Consider the following 19,559-nt stretch of genomic DNA (forward strand, 5'->3'; position numbering starts at 1 on the left):
ATGGAATTTATGAGTTCTACACTCAGTCCCGGCATTATGCACTTCAGAATTATGCACCGGACAAGATTATGCACATACAATTATGCAGGTTTGTCTACTTTTTGGAGTCAATTTATAAAATAATTTTTGAAATACACCTTAATGTATACTATATTATGACGCGGGAAATTTGAAGACGCAATACTCATTTTTCAATATAAACCTTTAATTTCTTTAATTAAAGTAAAAACTTGAAATATTCTAACAATTAATTGAAAAACTCTGCCCAAAGACTACTGTTTGTTGATGAATTTCTTTTAAACAGTTGAATCTTTTTGTTTGAACTACTTTTAATCCGCGCAAAATTCGTTCTACGGCAGATTCATTTAAAAGAAAGCCCCTGCGGGTATGCAAATTTTCTCGATGTATAATGCCATTTCGCGCGTTGTTTTTTCGGTCCAAAAAATGTGCACAATTCCGGGACTGAAGGGAACTACTCGAGTCATCAAATTAAAAAAAAATCTGTGGCTTTGCTCAACTACGCAGAAAGGCATCAAATTAAACGTGGTATATTCAAAAATGTGAAATTTCGTTAATTTTTTTTTAATTCCCCAAGTTTGACACCTTACGCAGCACATAATACAGAAAATTTTAATGAGACTGCATGCAGCGGTGACTTAGCGGTACAGCGCAGGACATTCAATGGGAGTGCCGCGGGTTCGATCCCTAGCTCCGTCTGTTTTTTTTCCTTTTGATATCTTTTTTTTTTTAATAAAAAATTCTATTCTTTATTAAGTAGTATTATCGTAGTGTAAATTGCTTATCTAGAGTGCCGAATGAAAATCTTTAACAAATTTTTAAAAGCCATGAAAGTGCATCGTATAATTTATCGAATTATCAATTTGCCAGGTGCAAGAATAAAAAAACTGTATTTACTTACAATCAGCTATCTGAGGATCGTTGTAAATATTATTTAAAGTTTTTATTGAAATTTTATAAAAGATTAGAAAGGTCGAAGACCCAAACCAATCTTTTTTGGAAAAATCATTTGGAAACCTGTGCTCAAATAAATGTTTAAGCCGTACTCTCGTTGTGATTGCACTTTCTGTTTTAATCATGGATTTCAGTAAAGAAATTATTAAAACAGAGAGTGCAATCACAATGTGCACATCGTATGAAAGATATACTTTCACAATCAGTTTGAGTGCAGGTTTCCAAAAGATTTTTCCAAAAGAAAATTGGTTTTTGTCTTCGACCTTTCTAATCTTTTATAAAATTTCAATAAAAACGTTAAATAATATTTACAACATTTTGTATTCATTTTGTATACATTTTGTATTCCACGTGATTTTTTGGCTCGGGATTTAAAGTGTTAAAAATGCATTTTTTAAAGAAATTTCTCCTAGTGTGTAGAGGCCTTTAGCTTTAGATTCAGTGCAAGTTCAAGTTTAATGAACTTTTCTCATTCTGAGTTTTGTGCTGCCATACTCAAACAAATTCTCTTAGAAGTCGTCCATGTGATTAAATTCACGCAATAAAATTAATAACTCAGATGCCGAGAGAAAATTTAAAGAAATGCTGTATTAATGTTTGCATGGATCTGTAAATCTTGGAGGAAAATGTCAGTTAATCACAGGAGTTCATTCAAAAAATTCCTCCTGGCATTTTGAGAACAGTGGCGAGAACAGTTGCCCAGCAGCGCCACCACAGTGCACACGAGCAACCACACCATGTCGGTATTGCAGTGCTGAAGAGAATTTGACAGTTCGTGAAAAAAATTCGGATCGGTGAAATTTTTTCATTTTGCCTAAAATAAACAAATACGGGCCAAAGTGACTCGACTGTGAAGGGGTGGAAATTGTGCGGTGAGGCCTGCCAATGACAAAGGGAAGTGTTCGGGATGGCGAACAGTGAGGAGAGCACGAAGAAAGCGTGGACGGAGCAGGATATGGATGCGGCTTTGGATGCTATGCGAAACGATCAGATGAATCTTGTGAAAGCTAGCGTCCAATTTGGCATTCCTGCCTCGACACTGTGGCAGCGGGCCACGCGTTTGGGCATTCCGGTGCCCAAGAATGGTGTCAAAACCAAGACATCCAGCAAGGATGGATTGGCTGAGGCGGTGGTGCTGCTTAAAAATGGTGAGATATCGGTTAATAAGGCGTCCAAGGTGTTTGGCATTCCGCCGTCGACACTGTATAAGATAGCCAAGAGGGAGAAGATTCAGCTGTCGCCGCCGTTCAATACGTCGGCAACATCCTGGACACAGGACACACTCGCCACGGCCATGGATGCCATCCGGAATGGGCACATGTCCGTGCACATGGCGAGCACAAAGTTCAAAATTCCGTCAGGGACACTGTATGGGCGTTGTAAGCGCGAAGGGCTTGAGCTATCGCGCACAAGTCCAGCTCAGTGGTCACCAAAAGACCTCAAGGAGGCCCTCGAGGCCATCCGTTCGGGCCACATGTCCATCAATCAGGCTTCTGAGCACTACAAAATCTCCTACAGTGCTCTCTATAAGCGAGTTAAACCCAGTCTCTCGCGCTCAGAAGGTCATGCCGGGCACGAACCCGAACGAACTGATGCTGTCCTCACGGAGACATCAGAATCGTCTACGGAGGTATCGGAACCCCTACCGCCCAGCGATATACGTCAGGGCAATCGGATTATTGAGCAGAATGGGTGCTTCATCACGGTACTGGATCCGTGCCACGTGGAAGAGAAACCAATGCCTCCCATGGAACACCATCAGCAGCACCTTGACCCGCCCGGACACAATGTGGACAATCGCCACGAGTACAGGGTGAATGGGAGTCCCATTGGGATGGGATACTTGGACTTTGCACCGGAACCCCCAGCTCCAAGTGCCATCCCCGTCACTGGCTATCTCGACTATTCAGCCACGGAGCCCAAGTACAGCACAAGTGGTGAGCAACAGTTCGTTGGCATTTCACATTACTAACAAAAAACCCATTCATCCCCCCAAAAGCCCCCCACTAACCCCAATCCTTCCCCCCACTTTGCGTAGATCAAATCATATAGCTCCCACAGGATGACCAAATTTTGCAGTACGACCCCCAACGACCCACTCAAGCCATTTTTGCAATGAAGAAAGAAAAAAAAAATCATAAAATCATTATATCATAATTCCCTCAATTTTCTCATACATGCACACAAAAGTCGATTGCGTGGTGTAAGCAGTATAATTTCTAAAATTGGGAAATATTCTCTTTTGCAAAATTCATTGAATTCTCAGGGATTCTTTTTCCATTTGAGAGAGAGAGAGACCACGAGAGAGGGTGAGGCAGGGTGTTTAGGGAGCGGAAGTTGTAAAAGTTTTTTTTTTTCTGGGGCCAAGATAATTCCCACAGGATTTACAGTGGAGTGCAAAAGTGTAAAAGTTTAAATTTGTTTTAAAATCGGATTAAAGTGAAATTAGGCCAACTGCAAATATTATTACCAAGACTTTCTTTGCTCTGTTAAAATGCCAATCTACATAGAATTGAATATTTAATCCCAGGAAATATTTTAGTCCCATCCGGCTTTTTGATTGGTTCAAGTCTTTTTGAGTGCTTTCAAGTTCTAACCAATCAGAAAACGTGTGAAAATAAATATTATAGGGTAAGTGTGCCAAATTCCGGACAGCTTCAATTTCGGCCACCTTTTTTGTTCTTTGAATTTCCATGAACTTTTAGATTTTAGGTACTCTAGAGATTATACAATGCAAAAGAATAACAAAAAATGTAGATTCGACAAACAAGATGACGTGAAAAAGACATTTGAAGAATTCCCGATGGGCTAAGAACTATGAGAATGAAGGTGGCCGAAATAAGACACCAAAGCTATGTCAACATTTTTATTTATTTTAAAATGTACCTATTGAGAATGATTTTAGAGTAAATAAAGACGGTAAACTCTTTACAAAGTTCCAAGCAACACTCTTTCAGAAGAAAGAATAAAAAGATCAATTTGTTTTTAAAATATAATATTACATTTAAAACTTGAGACTTTGACGCTTGCATGCAACTATGCCGAAATTTGGCACACTTACCCTAACATTTAAATGTGAATTGTGCGAATGAATTCACAGACAGTATTTGATTATCTGAATGTGTCTCGGCTAAAAGATGAATAGCTTTTTTTCGCAGAAAATGTTCATGTTCGAAAATTTAAATTGAATTTCCAATTCTCATGCTACAAATTCGCCCAGTTCGAAAAATTTACGAGCTACCAGTAAAAGAAGTTGTCAAAAGAAACTCAATAATTATGAAGCGAATTACAATATAAGTCGCAGTTACCCAAAGAGAAAAGACATTCGAAGTTCGATTTCGAAAGCCAAAGAAAAGACATTTTCCTTACGTTCAGTAATAACTTTTCCGTTTTGAGAGCTCTCCCCGATCAAGTTAGCTGAGATTCTTTACAATCTCAGTTTTTGCGGTGGCCCTAGGTGAAATCCGACCTCATCAGATCGGGCTCAAATTTTGGATTTACGCGTTTTGACACTCATAGATCACGAATATTATATGCGCTAAAAATCGATTTTCGTGGACGTCCCGTCCCGTCCCGTCCGTCGTATAACCACTTCTGGAGAGAGATCGGAGAGAGATATCGACAAGCGATTTTTGGCAAAGGTTAAATGTCGATAGGTGGCTAGAAGTTTATGACGTCAGAACCCCCACCTCCCCTTCCGCCATTTTGGAACACTCCCAAATTTTGTTTCTCAATAACTCAACCCCTATGGCATCGATCGATCTTAAATTTTTGTATGTCATAACTGGGCCTAAAAGCTTTCGATCAGTATCAAACTTAAGTTATCCCAACCCCTCTGACCCGAGCGAGAAGGGGTTAAATAGGGAAATGTAGGCATGGTTCGCACACAGTGAACATTCAAACGATGCGAATTTTCCCCTTGTTTGTCAAGACCTGGTTTACCGTTTCATATCTCGTTTCGTGAGGTTAATAATTATCTATCTTATGGTTAAGAAATGACGAAGTAGCCGATGAAAATATGCATCGTTTGTAGGTTCACTGTGTACGAACCATGCCTATTTTCCCCTAGTCATTTTTCGAATGGAAATATATCCGGTTCTAATTATCGGAATTCGAAAAATTTTAGTGTTTTGGAAAGCTATCGTGGAGTGCTACAACTCTCATGACACCCCAATTTCATCCGATTTAACCGAAGGTCCGATTAATTGAAAAATCGATTTTCGAAAATTTAATTTCGAATATTTCGAAAACTAGACGATGCTTTTTCTTTAAGTTTTAATATGTTGTAGCTGAGGTCGAGACATTTCCAACGGTGGGTCGCACTCCTCCCTCGATGTTCCCTGACCCAAGCTATAATCAAAATTTTCGATGAAATTTTAGTATATCTATAAGATATTTTTAATAAAAAAAAATCGTGAAATTAACTTGCTGCACATGCTGTGGTTCCGAAAGTAGGTATGTCTTATTCGAAATTTGAAGTGTCACGAGTTCGACGAGTGTCAACATGTAGTCCTTACTTTGTTGTATGTAGAATGAAAGTAAAGGATCTCGTGTAATATTCAAATACTGTCTCATTACACTGTGCAACAGTGATTTTGTTCCTGGGATCTCATGCTTTTTTTCCTATTACTAGGGTCAATTTTCGTTTGAACCTCAATTTCGAGGTTAAAAAACAATCTGAGAGAAAAGTTGCACATGGACGAAAATGTAGCTAATAAAATTCTGTATTAAACCCATAAAAGAGATTGTTGGGGACAGCCCCAGTTTTCGAGATATTTTTGGTTAAAGTTTCTAAATAGTTCGATTTTTCCATGTTTTCGGACATATATGAGACTACAGCGCCCCTGGTGTCAGTTGCACGAACTCTATGTTCCCATATTAAGAAATAAATCGGTTCAGCAGAATCGAAGATATAGGCACCCAATTATCAAAAAACGGCAAAAACGGTTTTGCCTAGATTCCAGGCGCAAAAACAAAATGAAATCAAAATGATAAGTATTTTCGTAAATCATTTGGCATTTGACACTAGCAATAGAAAAAATAGCATGAGAACCCAGGGACAAAAAAAGTTTGAAATTGTTGCACAGAATTATTAAATTTTTTTATAATAACTGAGTAACTTATTCGACAACTTAGAGTCTTCCGCGAATTTTCAGTATGAAAAGTCGAAATCATGTTTGAATAACATTTTGTTCAAATAAAAAACACTTTACCTTTTAGGATAGATGTTTTAAGTTTTAAAATCAAGCTGTGTACACACGCCAATTTATTCATTCATCGCTGGAGCTTAAAAAAATCGGAGATCGGTTTCGAAAGCCTAAGTAAAGACGTTTTTACTTCTCGTTTTGTCCACGTGGTAATGGAAGAACTTTCTATTCGAAGTTCTAAGTCTTTCTAATGTTATTATAATATCATAAAATATAATAAAACCCCATTATAATTACTTTCTTTACTTTTAAAATTTACCCCACCTTGCGCGATTCGAAATTAAGTTTAAGTTTTTCGAACATCAACGACTTTTTGTGCAAGTAGAGTACCATATACCTTTTACCCAAGACACTGTTAGAGAATCATCAAACTCCAGCTGAGAATGGGAAGAATTTTTTTTAATCTTCTTTATATCAAATAAATTATTGTGGGAAATTGTGCTTATTAAACTATTTTCTAAAAGATGATTTTGTGGTACTCGCAAATAATTTGATATGATTATTTTGATTCGCATTATTACAAGCTCTTATTAATGAACATAATATGAATATTGCAATACCGTGGCTGTAAAAGAATTGAATTTTCCACAAAAATATGATAATTTTGTAGGAAATTCATTGTTTTAAAAATTCGACGTAGATCAGTTTTCTCTATTTTGACAAACAACGTTCTTTTCAAGTCGTTTTCTAAAACTAATGCTCAACGCACAATAACTTTTGTTTAGTAAACATGTTTTTGACATTTCAATGAGAGTGAGTGAGATCTAGATCTAGTCATCTCGCTCACTCTCCTCATGGTAAAATTTGAAAACATGCTTATAATCAAAATTTATTGTGTGCCGGACATAATTCTAGCAAGACAATCCTCATTGCTGGGTTTGAAAGGCTAGAAAAGTTAGAAAAGATATAAAACCTGAACTAGAAACCCAGACTAACTAAATGTCGTCAGTATACAGATTTTTGTCACTATTTGCCCCATGCCATCTAACACAGTCTGCGCAAGTAGTAGAGTCTAGATGGAAAATTCTTCGACCTATAGAACAGACAAACGATTTGTATTCAGTGGATCCAAATTAAACTGAAAACCCTTACTATTGAATAAATTTTGAAATATTAAGTTGGTCAAAATTATTGCAATGAAAATATTAAAAAAAAGGAATCAAAAAGTTTCGATATATGTTTCATTTTAAACATTCCTTGATCGAATTTTTTGTACGAACTTTAAACCTAAGGACTCAAATATACTCAGGCTGATCTTCGAGAATTTTTATCCTGTCAAATTTGGCTGTGGAATCGGTAAAGAAAATTGATTGAAAATGACATCTAATCGATGATTCCAAACCCTCAGTATCAGTATATGACATTTTGCGATAAAATTTTACTGACAAATTTTACAGGCTAAATATTTTCGAAGATCAGCCTAAGTCTATTTGGGCCATAATGGGCTCTATACACTAGAAAATTTTATGTCCATATTGAAAACTTTATCCAACACAAGCGTAGGGAATTTGCTTCAATATGGACATAAATTTCTCTAGTGTGTAGAGGTCATATGGCTTAACTGCTCTAATTTCTTATTATTCAAGATTTTTTGAAAATATTTGACTTAGAATTGGATTATTAAGGGCAAATGATCACATAGCCTTTGTAAAACCAAAAAGTTTGATTGCTCTTTAGGATTTTGAGACTTTCGGGAACTGAGCTAGACCTCTAGTCTAAAAACCGCTTCTATCTGTTTATTTTTTGTATTGAAATTTTCCATTAGAAAATTTAATGTTTCCGGCACAACTTTAAAAGCTAAGCACTACAACAAAGTGTGAAAGAGTTGGATAGGCATATACAATATCTTTATAAAAGAAAGAAAGGAAATTTGGATTTTATGGAATTTTTTGGATATAAAAGGTCTGGTCGAGGCGTAATATACGATTTTACAGAAAGAGATAAACAGTTTAACATTTGAACTACCTCTGATCGAAATTCATTAAATTGAAAATGTGTGCGAGCACTCTAACTATTTTAATTTGTTTTTTTTCTCACATATGTAGATTTATAACTATTTAAATTCCTTTATTAAGAATTGTTTAAATACAAAAATTAATTAAAATATATTGCCGTTTGCATTCCTTGGTGTTTATTAACCTTTCTGAACTGTAAAATTATCGGCTCAAAATGACCAAATTTGGGATTTATGGCTGAGCAAACAGTGTTAATATACTTACTCAAAGTTTTCTGCCATTTGATGTCAATTTATTATCGATACACTGAAGTTTATGATATTCGGGCGATTGGGGGTGAAATAACATGCGTGAAGGTTTTTTTTTTAATTTATTGCGTCTTTGACAGCTGTCATTTGGATTTTGAGTGCAGAAAAATAGCTCAGAGTAGCTCAGTTTTAAATTTTTCAATATTGTCATTCGATTTATAATGGTGCTATCACACTAGGATTTTTCACGTTTACTTTGACATTACTTTCACATTTACTTGAAAATTCTCACAGCCAGGACACATTTTGCAAGAAATTTGCTCAATTTTAAATAGTGCCGCGAGATTTTCGATTGTGAATGACTCCGGAAAATGTGTGATAGTATTTAAAATGTCTTATAAGTCACTTTTTTGTTATTCAGAAAGATCACCAAAGCCAGAAAAAAGATTTGTAGGCAAAGGGCTATTGCAGCGACTCTGATAGTCTTATTGAAAATATATAGGAAGTTGTCCCAACTCACAACTGATATTTCTTAACACAACAGTTTGAAGGAACTTAATAAATTACTTAATAAAATACTTAAGCTTCACTTCATGCAAGTTTATCACTAAAACACTGTAGGGGAGACTGGGGCACATGTAACCATTTTCGATAGATGCGAATTTGAGGTGGTTTTCCAAGGACACCGTGATTTTTTGGAAAATATTTCTTAGCTAATGTTTTACCCTTGGGTATAGGCAATTCGTCGAGGGTAATGCGGATGCTGGAAAATAATTGAGTTTTCCATAAAAATAAAATTTGTGTCACTGTGCATTTTTCTCTTTTCACAAAATACCTGGGGTAGAAGTAACCACTTTCTGGGGAGGATGTAAACACCTTTTTTTCCACCCTTGAAATTAACTTTGCACCACTCTCGATTATTTTAATTACTTAAGAGATATATAAAGACTGTATATTTTTCAAAAAATCACGACAATTTTTACAAAGAATAATTAAAATAGCAAAAAAAGTAAAAGCATGCATATCAAAGACATTTTTCAATGGAGTTTACCCATATTTTGACATCATGTGAGTTTTTATTGAACACAGCACCACCAATTTTTTCGTAATCTATATAGATATTATATATAATCTATATAGATATATATAGATATTATAGATATTTCGCATGAAGGTCAATTTTCCGCTCTTTTACCTACTCATTTTGTGAAATTGAAATTGCCTGGTTACATCTACCCCAAATGCTGTTTTCTGACCAATTATTAATTCTTTTGAAATAATGAGAATCTCAATTTGTCTAGTAAATCCATAAATATAATCCTAAAAGATGTAGGAAAGAACTGGTATTGCTACATTTCGATTATTTTACACAGTTTTTAATTTCCAGGTGGAAATCCAAATGACCAAAATAATTGAAATATCAACATTTTCGGGAAAAATGATTTTTTTTTTAAAGTATTAGGATTTTATTGACCATTTCTTCTGTGGACATACATCCCCATGGTATCTATGAATACTTATGGGTTTTATCCTCTGGAGTCTTAAAATTAATGAAAAAAATCACAGTGTTTACAACTACCCCAGTTTACTACTGCCCCAGTTCCCCCTAGTTATCTTATTTTTTGGCCATAAATAATATTAACTACGAGTAAATAAATTTAATAAGAATAATTTTCTTCAAAAGACTACTTATTTAAGTGCAATAAAATTGAAATTATTGAGCAATTTTAGCATTTTAATTTGCTGAATTCATATTTATTTGAGCAACCACATTTATGCTATTTTAACATATTTAAACAGGTTTTTCTAGGGCAAGTATTAATTTTTATTAATAAATAAGTGCAGATCTATCAATTCAATGAGTTTTTAATGAAAAATAACGCATAGGAACTATTCATCTGAAAATTAAATTGAATTTACAAATTGAAAAAATCCTAGTGTGATAGCACGGTGAGATTTTTTTACTAACTGCATAATTTGTGGATCTGTTTTATGAATTAAAATATGCAAATGTTATTCGTTATTTATCCTGAGCGTTCTGAACAATTGTAATTGCAGTTCAAATATTTCTTTTTATATTCAACACTTTTGCACGATAGTGTATTACTTTCGTGATTTGTGCCAAATGGAATTAACATGCAGAATAGGCAATGTAGAGCAGAACCTTCACTTTGACTATTCAGTATATACTTCTACACTCGAATGTTTTCCCAGAATTTTCTTGCTTAACCTGGTGGAAGCAAAAAGAAATGTCTTTGAAGAAAAATATCTCGATTATTTTTTGCACTAAAAAACAAAGGAAGAATCCCCAAATTTTTTCTTTCAGTGAAAGAGTTCAAGTGTTTTTCGATTGGATGGCAAATGGTGTTCCAATCATTTCCATTTTGCTTCTGAAAAGATATCGGTAGAATCATCTGGAACGAACAATTTTCTAAAACAGTTTTTAGTTTCTCTTGGTCAGTGAAGCTGAAAGTTCAACTTTCAGCGCAACATCGTGCGTCAATTTTTTCAACACGACACTGTTAGGGTAGATTGAGATGGAATTACTCAGCTATTTCTTTTTTTTTTCAAAAAATATGTTTTCTATCTTTCTCCTTTTAGATTTTTTTTTCAAAGACTGAATTAGATCTTAAAAAAAAGAGTTTCGGTATTTTTTTACCTTGAGAAAAAGGCTTCTAATAAATTATCAGATGATTATCTACAATGAAGATTTGTGATGAAAAATATTGCATGATCTGCTGCACTCTTACAGTTGATTCTTTTTTCTTCTAATATAATAAATTATAAGGTTGCACTGCTAACACGTAATATATTCAGTAACATACAAATACAAGAGTAATTTGCTGTTAAAATGATTAATAATAATTGTAATTTAGAAAAAAAATAGTTATCTTGTTATTTTATTAGAATTAATTGTGATGTGAGGAAAGGTCTGAAGTTACAAAAAAAAAGAAAAAGAATATTTAATAGACTTTAGTGGAATTTTTGCTGTAAAAAAAAACATGTGTCAATTTTATCAGTCAAATTGCTTATCACGGAAAGAGGGAATCCAAAACGAGCTGTTTATCGTAAAAGAGCGAGGACTATTCTCATTGATATGCGAAAATTATTATTGTTGGTTAATTGTTTCACAATTGATAAATAATACAAATCCATTTATATAACATTCAATTTATTTTTCCCCTTTTCATAAAATCCACATAAAACACACATTTCAATCAGGAAATGAGCTATTACTTTAAATGCATTTTAAAAATTATGTTAAATAAATTTTATTATTTTTCACTATTTGTACATGATTAGAAGCAATTTTTAAGTTCTTTTTTAGAAAGAATTTTTAGAGGTCTATCCAGTTGGTTTTATTACAATGAATTATTTATTTCATTAGAATAAAACACAATAACAAGATACACTAATGAGAAACAATTTCATGCTCCGTATCACAGACAAATTTTACAACTAAATTAATCTATTCAGAAAGATTTATAAAATTATTGCACCTAATCAGTCAGATATAGAAGGGAATATTGCGTATTATTTTGAAAAAAAACTTAAAAAAAAGAAAGAGTGTTAAACTATTATGAAAGAGAAGTTACTTTAGTTGTAATTCGAGCAAAATTGTCTTCCAAAATATTAATTTACGAAAACTTGTACTTCAATATTATTTTCAGCAATATTTTTTCAATTATCAATTTTTTAAAGTTAGCAAAGAAAAATAGTGATAAATTTTTATGCAAACTTGTCAGGAATTATTTTTGAGTATTACAAACTCAGCTTTCAAATATTTTTAGAGCTATCAATTCAATTAATGTGAAATTTTTAGAACTGTGCCAAATTTCGGACATTTGTTTTTCAAACTTACATGCATTTTAGATTTTTTTTTCAACTACTAAAGTTTGTATAATACCTAAGCAATTAAACATTGCCTCTGCTAACGAGACGCTGTAGAAAAATCCTTGAAAGTGTTTCGGAAGGGCATAGGACTTTGAGAACTTTGAGATGAAAAACTACCGAGACCCAGGACGATATTCGCCGGGCGTCCTTTCCAAAACGCCTTCACCCTTTTGAAAAAATACTATTTTGACATCGAATTACTCAACATCAGCTAAAGGGATCTTAATGAAATTCGGTATGGAGTCTAAGTATGACTTAGGCTATTTATCCATGGATACTACCCCATCCCCCCACCCCTCCTTCCAGTAGCTCCCGTACAAAATGAGGACTTTTTTCATTTTAACTTTCCTCTTAAGAAGAAGTAGAAAGCTGAAACTTGGTATGGGATCAAGGTTTATAAAAATCTCCTTAACCATGTATATAGGCTTCTCCCCACTTCACTCCTTCTTGTAGCCTCCATACAAAATAATGACTTTTTCCACTATAACTCCTCTGTGAAAAGAAGTAGAAATCAGAAACTTGGCATAGGATCAAGGGTAATCGAAGGTTCTTTAACTGTGTATATATAGGTTTCCCTCTGTCACTCCTTCCAGCATTCCCATACAAAATGAGAACTTTTTTCACTGTAACTCCTCTCTGAGAAAAGGTAGAAAGCTGAAACTCGGCATAGGAATATGGTTTATGGACGACTATTCAGTCATATAAAATCTGATTACGATTTAAAAAAATAAATAAATAAATCACAGTTAGAAAAATAAGTCAAAATATGAAATGATTCTGCTCAACTCGATGAATACAATGAGGCCATATCTCTCTCTATAACACATTAAAAGTATCAGACATACATAATATAAGATCATAACAAATAGGTTAAATAGTTTTGAAACTTAACACATTTCTTGTTAATTGAAAATTTTGATAACCTGGAGCACTCCGTGCGGTGGACTTGTGAACTTATCTATACCGTCATTTTGTAGGATTTTCCGAGGCCTTTTGATTGAGTATTCATTGATTAAATATAACCGTCTTGCCCGATGAGGTCGGTTGTGAAGTCGGCGGCAGCCGCAGATGGTTTAAGAGCAAATAAATCTATCTATCTATCTATCTATCTAAATTCGGTTAATAAATCTCTGAAATATAAGGATTCAAATTATGAGTTCGAGCCCTTATGGAGAATATCGTCGGTTGTCTCAGCAATTGTGCTAACTGCATTTTTGCGATTTTCAACTTTTTGCATATATTCTGATATTATTGAATTTTCTCTATTAAACTATGTTATATAAAAAGTTTGGAATTTTCTCTATACTTAGATATTTTTCCGTGAAAATGTTTTAACTGTACGATAGTAACAAAATTTCATCAGCAACTGCGCTATCTACCAAATTTCCTGCAGTTATCACAAAAATACACAGAAAAATGGCGCTTATTTTTTATCAGCAACTGTACTATTTGCAGTTTCACATTTTTATTCATCGCGAGTCCATCAAAACAAAGCAGACGCTTGCAATTTGTGATAAAGTTCACCTAACAAATTAAAAAAATGAAATTCTCATTCGAAGTATCAAAAGACAAAAAGGATAATATCTCAAGCATTCTACTTTTTTTTGTCAGAAGAAGATACAAAATACTATGTACAAAAATTAAAAATTGATGAAACTCTAAAAATTGTAAAAAGTCAGAAATAAAATTCGTCAGTTAAATTAGCATTTGTCGTAATTTAATTTTTGCGATTTTGAGATATATACATATTTCAAATCGGCGTAATTTTGTTTCTTAAACGCACTTGAGTAAAAGAAACTTTTATAAGCCCAATTAAAATTATTTTAAACAAAAATTATCGTAAGTGCCCTTAATTAATATAAAAATTTATCAGAATTTGTCGTAACTTCCATTTTTGAGGAAGTTACGACAAATTTCCATACAAAATTTTCAGTAATCAACATTTGCCGTAACTTTCTTTTGCTCGTTTGCGTGGCTTGCCATTTGCAGCAAAAATGTAATATTTCTCATTAAAACGTTCACAAACTTTTCCAAATATCCACAGACAGTGCGAATAATGCAACATTAAATCATTTTAATTCAATATTTGTGAGAAAAAAAGTAAGAAAAAATCCCTGTTCATCTGTTATTAATTCAAAACAAAACAAGCGACGCGACGCACAAAATTTATTCAATAAAATTTATGAAATTAAAGCTTTAAGGAGTGAGGATAACAATTTAATTGCCTAATTTAGTCAAATAAAGGCGCTTATTATCACTAGAATCATTGAAATTGATATAATGCATTTTTTAAAATTTACGTAACTTCCAGGATCTCCATACATTAGAAGTTAGGGCTTTATAAACGATAGAAGTTACGATAAAATCTTATTGTGTTTCATCAGACATATATCTCATCTTTTAAATAATTTTATAAAGATTTTCTCGAGTTAACTTACTGTTTATTAGTGCCACTTTTATTATTCTTCTTATTATTATTCTTTGAATATTTGTTATATAAAATAATTCATTCATGGTTTGTTTTTCATTGAAACGTTATTGAAAAGAAAAAAATTGTCTCCTGAAAAGTTGTCAAAATGTAGTAGCACAGTTGCTGAGACAACCGACGATATGCTGTCATTTTATATATTGTATGTTACAATCCCTCCTTAAGAAAAGACAGTGTAAATGCCCACATTTCATATAAGAGATTTTTTTTTCTACGAAAATAGTTTGTTTGCTCTTAGAACTTTTTCCCCATGCTTTAGAATTTTGGTCCCGGAACAAAAGTTGTTACCTACACCATGGGCTATTCAATGATATAGGTCTCATTGGTGGTAGCACCATAGACCACTTTTGCCCATTGTCCTTTTCTAAAATATTTTGACTGATAAGAAATTATAGCAGTTAAGCCATATGGCTAAGGCTTAGGTCTGAAACCCGTATAACTCTCTAAAACATTCAGAGTTCCTCAAGTCACCACTAGGGGCGTAATTTTAATTTCTTATTTTTGCTCCTTTTATGCAATTTTCTTGAAGCATATGCTTCGTATGAGTCTAAAATGACTCTGCAAAAGGAGTTTCAGGGTTAATTGGCCTAGATAAGCAAAAAAAAAAAAACAAGAGGGAAATTATCTTGTCAATTTTATTCAATTTCAAACGAGTTCTCTTGTAGACAAATGACCTTTGAAATAATTGATTGATTGACTTCAAAAGTTTGAGTGTACAAAAACATATTTTCTACTAATCTTTCATTTTGGGTTTTGTATTTTTCTTTCTTTATTATTAAACATTAAACAAATATTGGAGCATTTTTTTCCCAGTTAATAAATAAAAGTTTGTCACAATTTTTTAATATTTTATGCAAATATTTACTTGAGAAATGTTACAATTTCTCTGACCTCAATCTCCATGCAAAATCTCCACAATCTCTTGCGCGCTCTCTCTGAAGACAGAAAAGAAGAGAGAGAAAAGGTATTTTCAGAGCCCAATAGGTAGTTGTAAAATTTCTGAGAAAGTCTTCTTAGGATATTTAACTGAGGGTTTTATGTTGAGGAAAAATAAAAGGCAAATTCTTCCCAAAAAAAAAAAACGAAGGGAGGCCACTCGAGTGTGGAATAAATTTGGTCAGGTCTCTCGTGAGGAGCTTATGAAGTTAATCTTCCTGTAAATAGAAGGTTCTTTCTGGTTAAGTAATTTTTCAATGGTTTTCTTTTTTGTGTGTCCTTTTTCGTGTTATTGTAAATTTAGCTGGATATCCATATCCGGCAAATGGATATGGAAACTTGAGACCATTGGATCCGATGGAGGGTGTACCACAAATACACAATCATCATCCACTGCCACAATATGTGCAGCAGCATCCGTCGATGAATCCAATGGGGCAACAGCAAATGCACCATCAGATGCCCAGCATGAGAGCTTATCCGGAGCCAGTGGACTATCTCAAAATGTCACATGACACACTTCCACATCAGGTTCCGGCCGAACAACAACACAGTGATGTCAACACCTTCAATCACCTTTAGTGTGTATTTGTGTTTGTGTTTCTGACCAGAGTAGACAAGTTGCAAGAGATGGCGAGAGATCTGGCGACAAAATCAAAAGAAACAATTCACCACCAATCCTCCAGTTCATAACCCCCAGCAGCACGGACTTTTCTCCTCATCCCTCAACAACAACAACAACAACAACAAAAGAAAACAACCCCAATTCACCTCCCAAACAAAAAAAATGAACATAAAACACCTTTTTGCAGCCACCAAGAGAGAACGGAAGACGGTACAAATTTCAAAAAAAAAAACTGTAAGTAACAAAAGTTTTTTAAGAAGACACATTAATCCTTTTTATCTCAAAACAAGAAAAAAAATTAAAGTGCGAAAGAAAAAAAAAGAAAACAGACGGTAAAAAAAATTTACAATCTCCCAATTTTTTTGAGAGGGAGAGAAAAAAAGTGTGTGAGAGAAGAGGAAAATAATGAACGATACTCTTACCATCCCGAGAACAGACTGATTTTCTTGCGTTTCTTCAGCGAACAACAAATAAAAAAAAAATAATAATATAGAAGAAAATCGCATGAAGTAAACGCATTTGGCAGATTTTTTTTTGTTTCTTAAATCAAAGTAATAGCCTAAGGAGATTTTTTGAACAATAAATATATACAAGAGAATTTTTACAATGCTACAGGATACCTCAGACAATTTACCCCAAAAAAGTTAATTATGGGATTTTTCAAACAAAAGGGATATTAATTCAGTGGGTTTTCTCTTGAAGAAAATTTATTAAATTTTAAATTTTTTAATGTAGGCAAAAGCATTTTGACTGATTTTTGGTACTTTGGTTGGCCATACTCCGATTCACAATATAAGAAAAGTTTAGGGAATTTAGGTAATAAAATTCTCCACTGATCACCAAAGAGAGAATGTAAAAATCTGTTTTGGTTCTCGAGATATCTGAGTTTAAATTCACGAGCATACAGCGCCTCTGGTGATAGTTTTACAAACGTCACCCTTTCTAGATGTCGGCTATTTGAAATCCGTCACTTTTGGTCAAAGTTCGAATTCGATAGAAATTGAAGGGCTTCAAATAGCTGTCAATTTCTAGAAGCAGTCGAGTTTGCAAAACTAACACTAGAGGTGCTGTATGCTCGTGAATTTAAACTCAGATATCTCGAGAACCAAAACAGATTTTTACATCCTCTCTTTTGTGATTAGTAGAGAATTTTATAACCCCAAAATTTAGTCATTTTGAAGAATGAAGTTGAAATTTGACATAATTGTCAGTATCTGTCAAATGGAAGTGATTTTAAAATTGAAAATGTACAGTAGACTCTCTCTCAATTGGACATTTGGGGCAAAATGTCATCCAGTTTATCGATAGATTTGGGCGTCAAAACCTTTGTAAATTCCACAAAAAGCGCTCAATTATAAAGAATCATGATAAAATAGGAAGAACTACAGTAGAGTCTCGCTATAGTCCATATTTGGTTTCAAATTTGACACTTGGGTCGCACTATAGTCCATGTAATTTTTTAAAATTATCAACGATTTTTAGTATTGAAATTGCTCGACGGCTTCCACTTTCTTTGCGATTGTGGTACTTGTCCTCGCTCTCTTCATTGTGGATCACAATTATCACAAATACTTAATAAAGTTTGCCAAAAATATTAAAATAATTATGCATGTCGCATACTAAAAAACATAACCTAACTTAAAATCAGTGTTTTGAAATCAACGGTCGATAAATTGTGGACTATAGAGCGATGGCCTATAGGGAGACTCTACTGTACAGTGAATTTGATCGAATTAGCTTTATAATTAAACGTGAAAATTGTCAACAAAATTTTTCGCCCAATTGAAAAAGAGCCGATTGAGTGAGAGTCTACTGTAATTGAAATATTACATTTTTTTACCGAAAGAGACAATTATTTGATTACAGTTCGAAAGAGTAGGAGGTAAAATTTCAGTCGATTGAATTTTACAGAATTGGAAAGATGTGCCAGCGACAAAAAAAACGTTGACATGATTTTTCCTATCAAAAATATAAATATTTCTCAAATGACAACCAAGAAAAAAAGTATACGAGTTTTCTAATAAGAATAATGACCAGCGCACAATAACTTTTGTTTGTAAACATGTTTTTAGAATTGTCTATCAGAGTGAGCGAGATGACTAGGTCTAAATCTCACTCACTCTCAGTGAAATGTCAAAAACATGTTTACTTAACAAAATTATTGTGCGTTGAGCATAACAGAACAGAATAATCGTTCTGTGTTGTGATTTCGATGTTTTTACAGCACAATTAACATTATTGAATATTATGCCGTGCGTACAATAACTTTTGTAAACATGTTTTTGGCATTTCAGTGAGAATAAAAGAGATCTAAATCTAGTTATCTCGCTGACTCTTATAGGATTTTTTGAAAACATGTTTACAAACAAAACAATGAGGGAGATCACTAGATTTATGCCCAACGCACAATAACTTTTGTTTAGTAAACATATTTTTGACATTTCAGTGAAAGTGAGTGAGATCTAGATCTAGTCATCTCACTCATTCTCATGGGAAATTTTCAAAACATGTTTACAAACAAAAGTTATTGTGCGTTGGACATTATTCATATAAGCGATATTTTATAGATAAATTTACAAAAAAAAACATAAAGAAAAGAGTAACAATAGTTATTCGTGTTGCTAAATTTTTAAAAACAACTTCTATTCCAGTTTGAATTTGAAAAATTATTTTAAATTTGAAATGGGATTTTTTGTCGAAAATAGAATTGATGCATTTTTATAAGAATATTTCGTAATTTTCATAAATAATTATGCCCTCTACAGACTAGATATATTTATGTCCATATTAGACACTTTTTGTACACAAGCGTAGATAATTTACTTCAATACGGACATAAAGTTCTATAGTATTTAGAGGCCATAATTTTCCTATTTAAAAAAAAAGAACAAAAATCCTTAAATCCTTAAACAAGTAATGTTCTTTTCCATTTTACTTTTAGTATTAAATAAAATAGCCGGATTATCTGAATAAAAGTTCGATTTCTGAATTTTGGCGTTTGCACATTATGGTGTCTACACACTAGAAACAATTTTCGTCAAAAATTGATTTTTTTTAAATTCTGACGTTTCTGCCTACAAGGATAGGGAAAATTTTCTTTAAAAGGGCATTTTTTTAAAAGATATTTGTCCTAGTGCGTAGAGGCCTTTAGAAGCAATTTTCGTCAAAAAATTGCCGTTTTTTGAACAATAGGACAAATTGGTTAAAAAACACTATTTTTAAATAGCTCCTAGT

General features: G+C 33.3%; 1 protein-coding gene across 1 annotated transcript; it reads left to right on the plus strand.

Annotated features, from left to right (window-relative positions):
* Window positions 1-1,485: 1,485 nt before the first annotated feature.
* Window positions 1,486-16,444, plus strand: LOC129804597 (uncharacterized). The gene is made up of 2 exons (XM_055852087.1): window positions 1,486-2,909; window positions 16,005-16,444. The coding sequence occupies exons 1-2, from the start codon at window positions 1,880-1,882 to the stop codon at window positions 16,280-16,282; spliced, it is 1,308 nt and encodes a 435-aa protein (XP_055708062.1). The 5' UTR covers window positions 1,486-1,879; the 3' UTR covers window positions 16,283-16,444.
* The last annotated feature ends 3,115 nt before the right edge of the window (window positions 16,445-19,559 follow it).

The sequence above is a fragment of the Phlebotomus papatasi genome, chromosome 2, assembly GCF_024763615.1.
Source record: "Phlebotomus papatasi isolate M1 chromosome 2, Ppap_2.1, whole genome shotgun sequence".
Taxonomy (NCBI): domain Eukaryota; kingdom Metazoa; phylum Arthropoda; class Insecta; order Diptera; family Psychodidae; genus Phlebotomus; species Phlebotomus papatasi.

Excerpts from the sequence above, each read along its gene's own strand:
- LOC129804597 (XM_055852087.1), top strand. The coding sequence starts at position 1,880 with ATGGCGAACAGTGAGGAGAGCACGAAGAAAGCGTGGACGGAGCAGGAT. Across the intron at positions 2,910-16,004 it reads GCCCAAGTACAGCACAAGTG|CTGGATATCCATATCCGGCA; the intron begins GTGAGCAACAGT and ends TTGTAAATTTAG.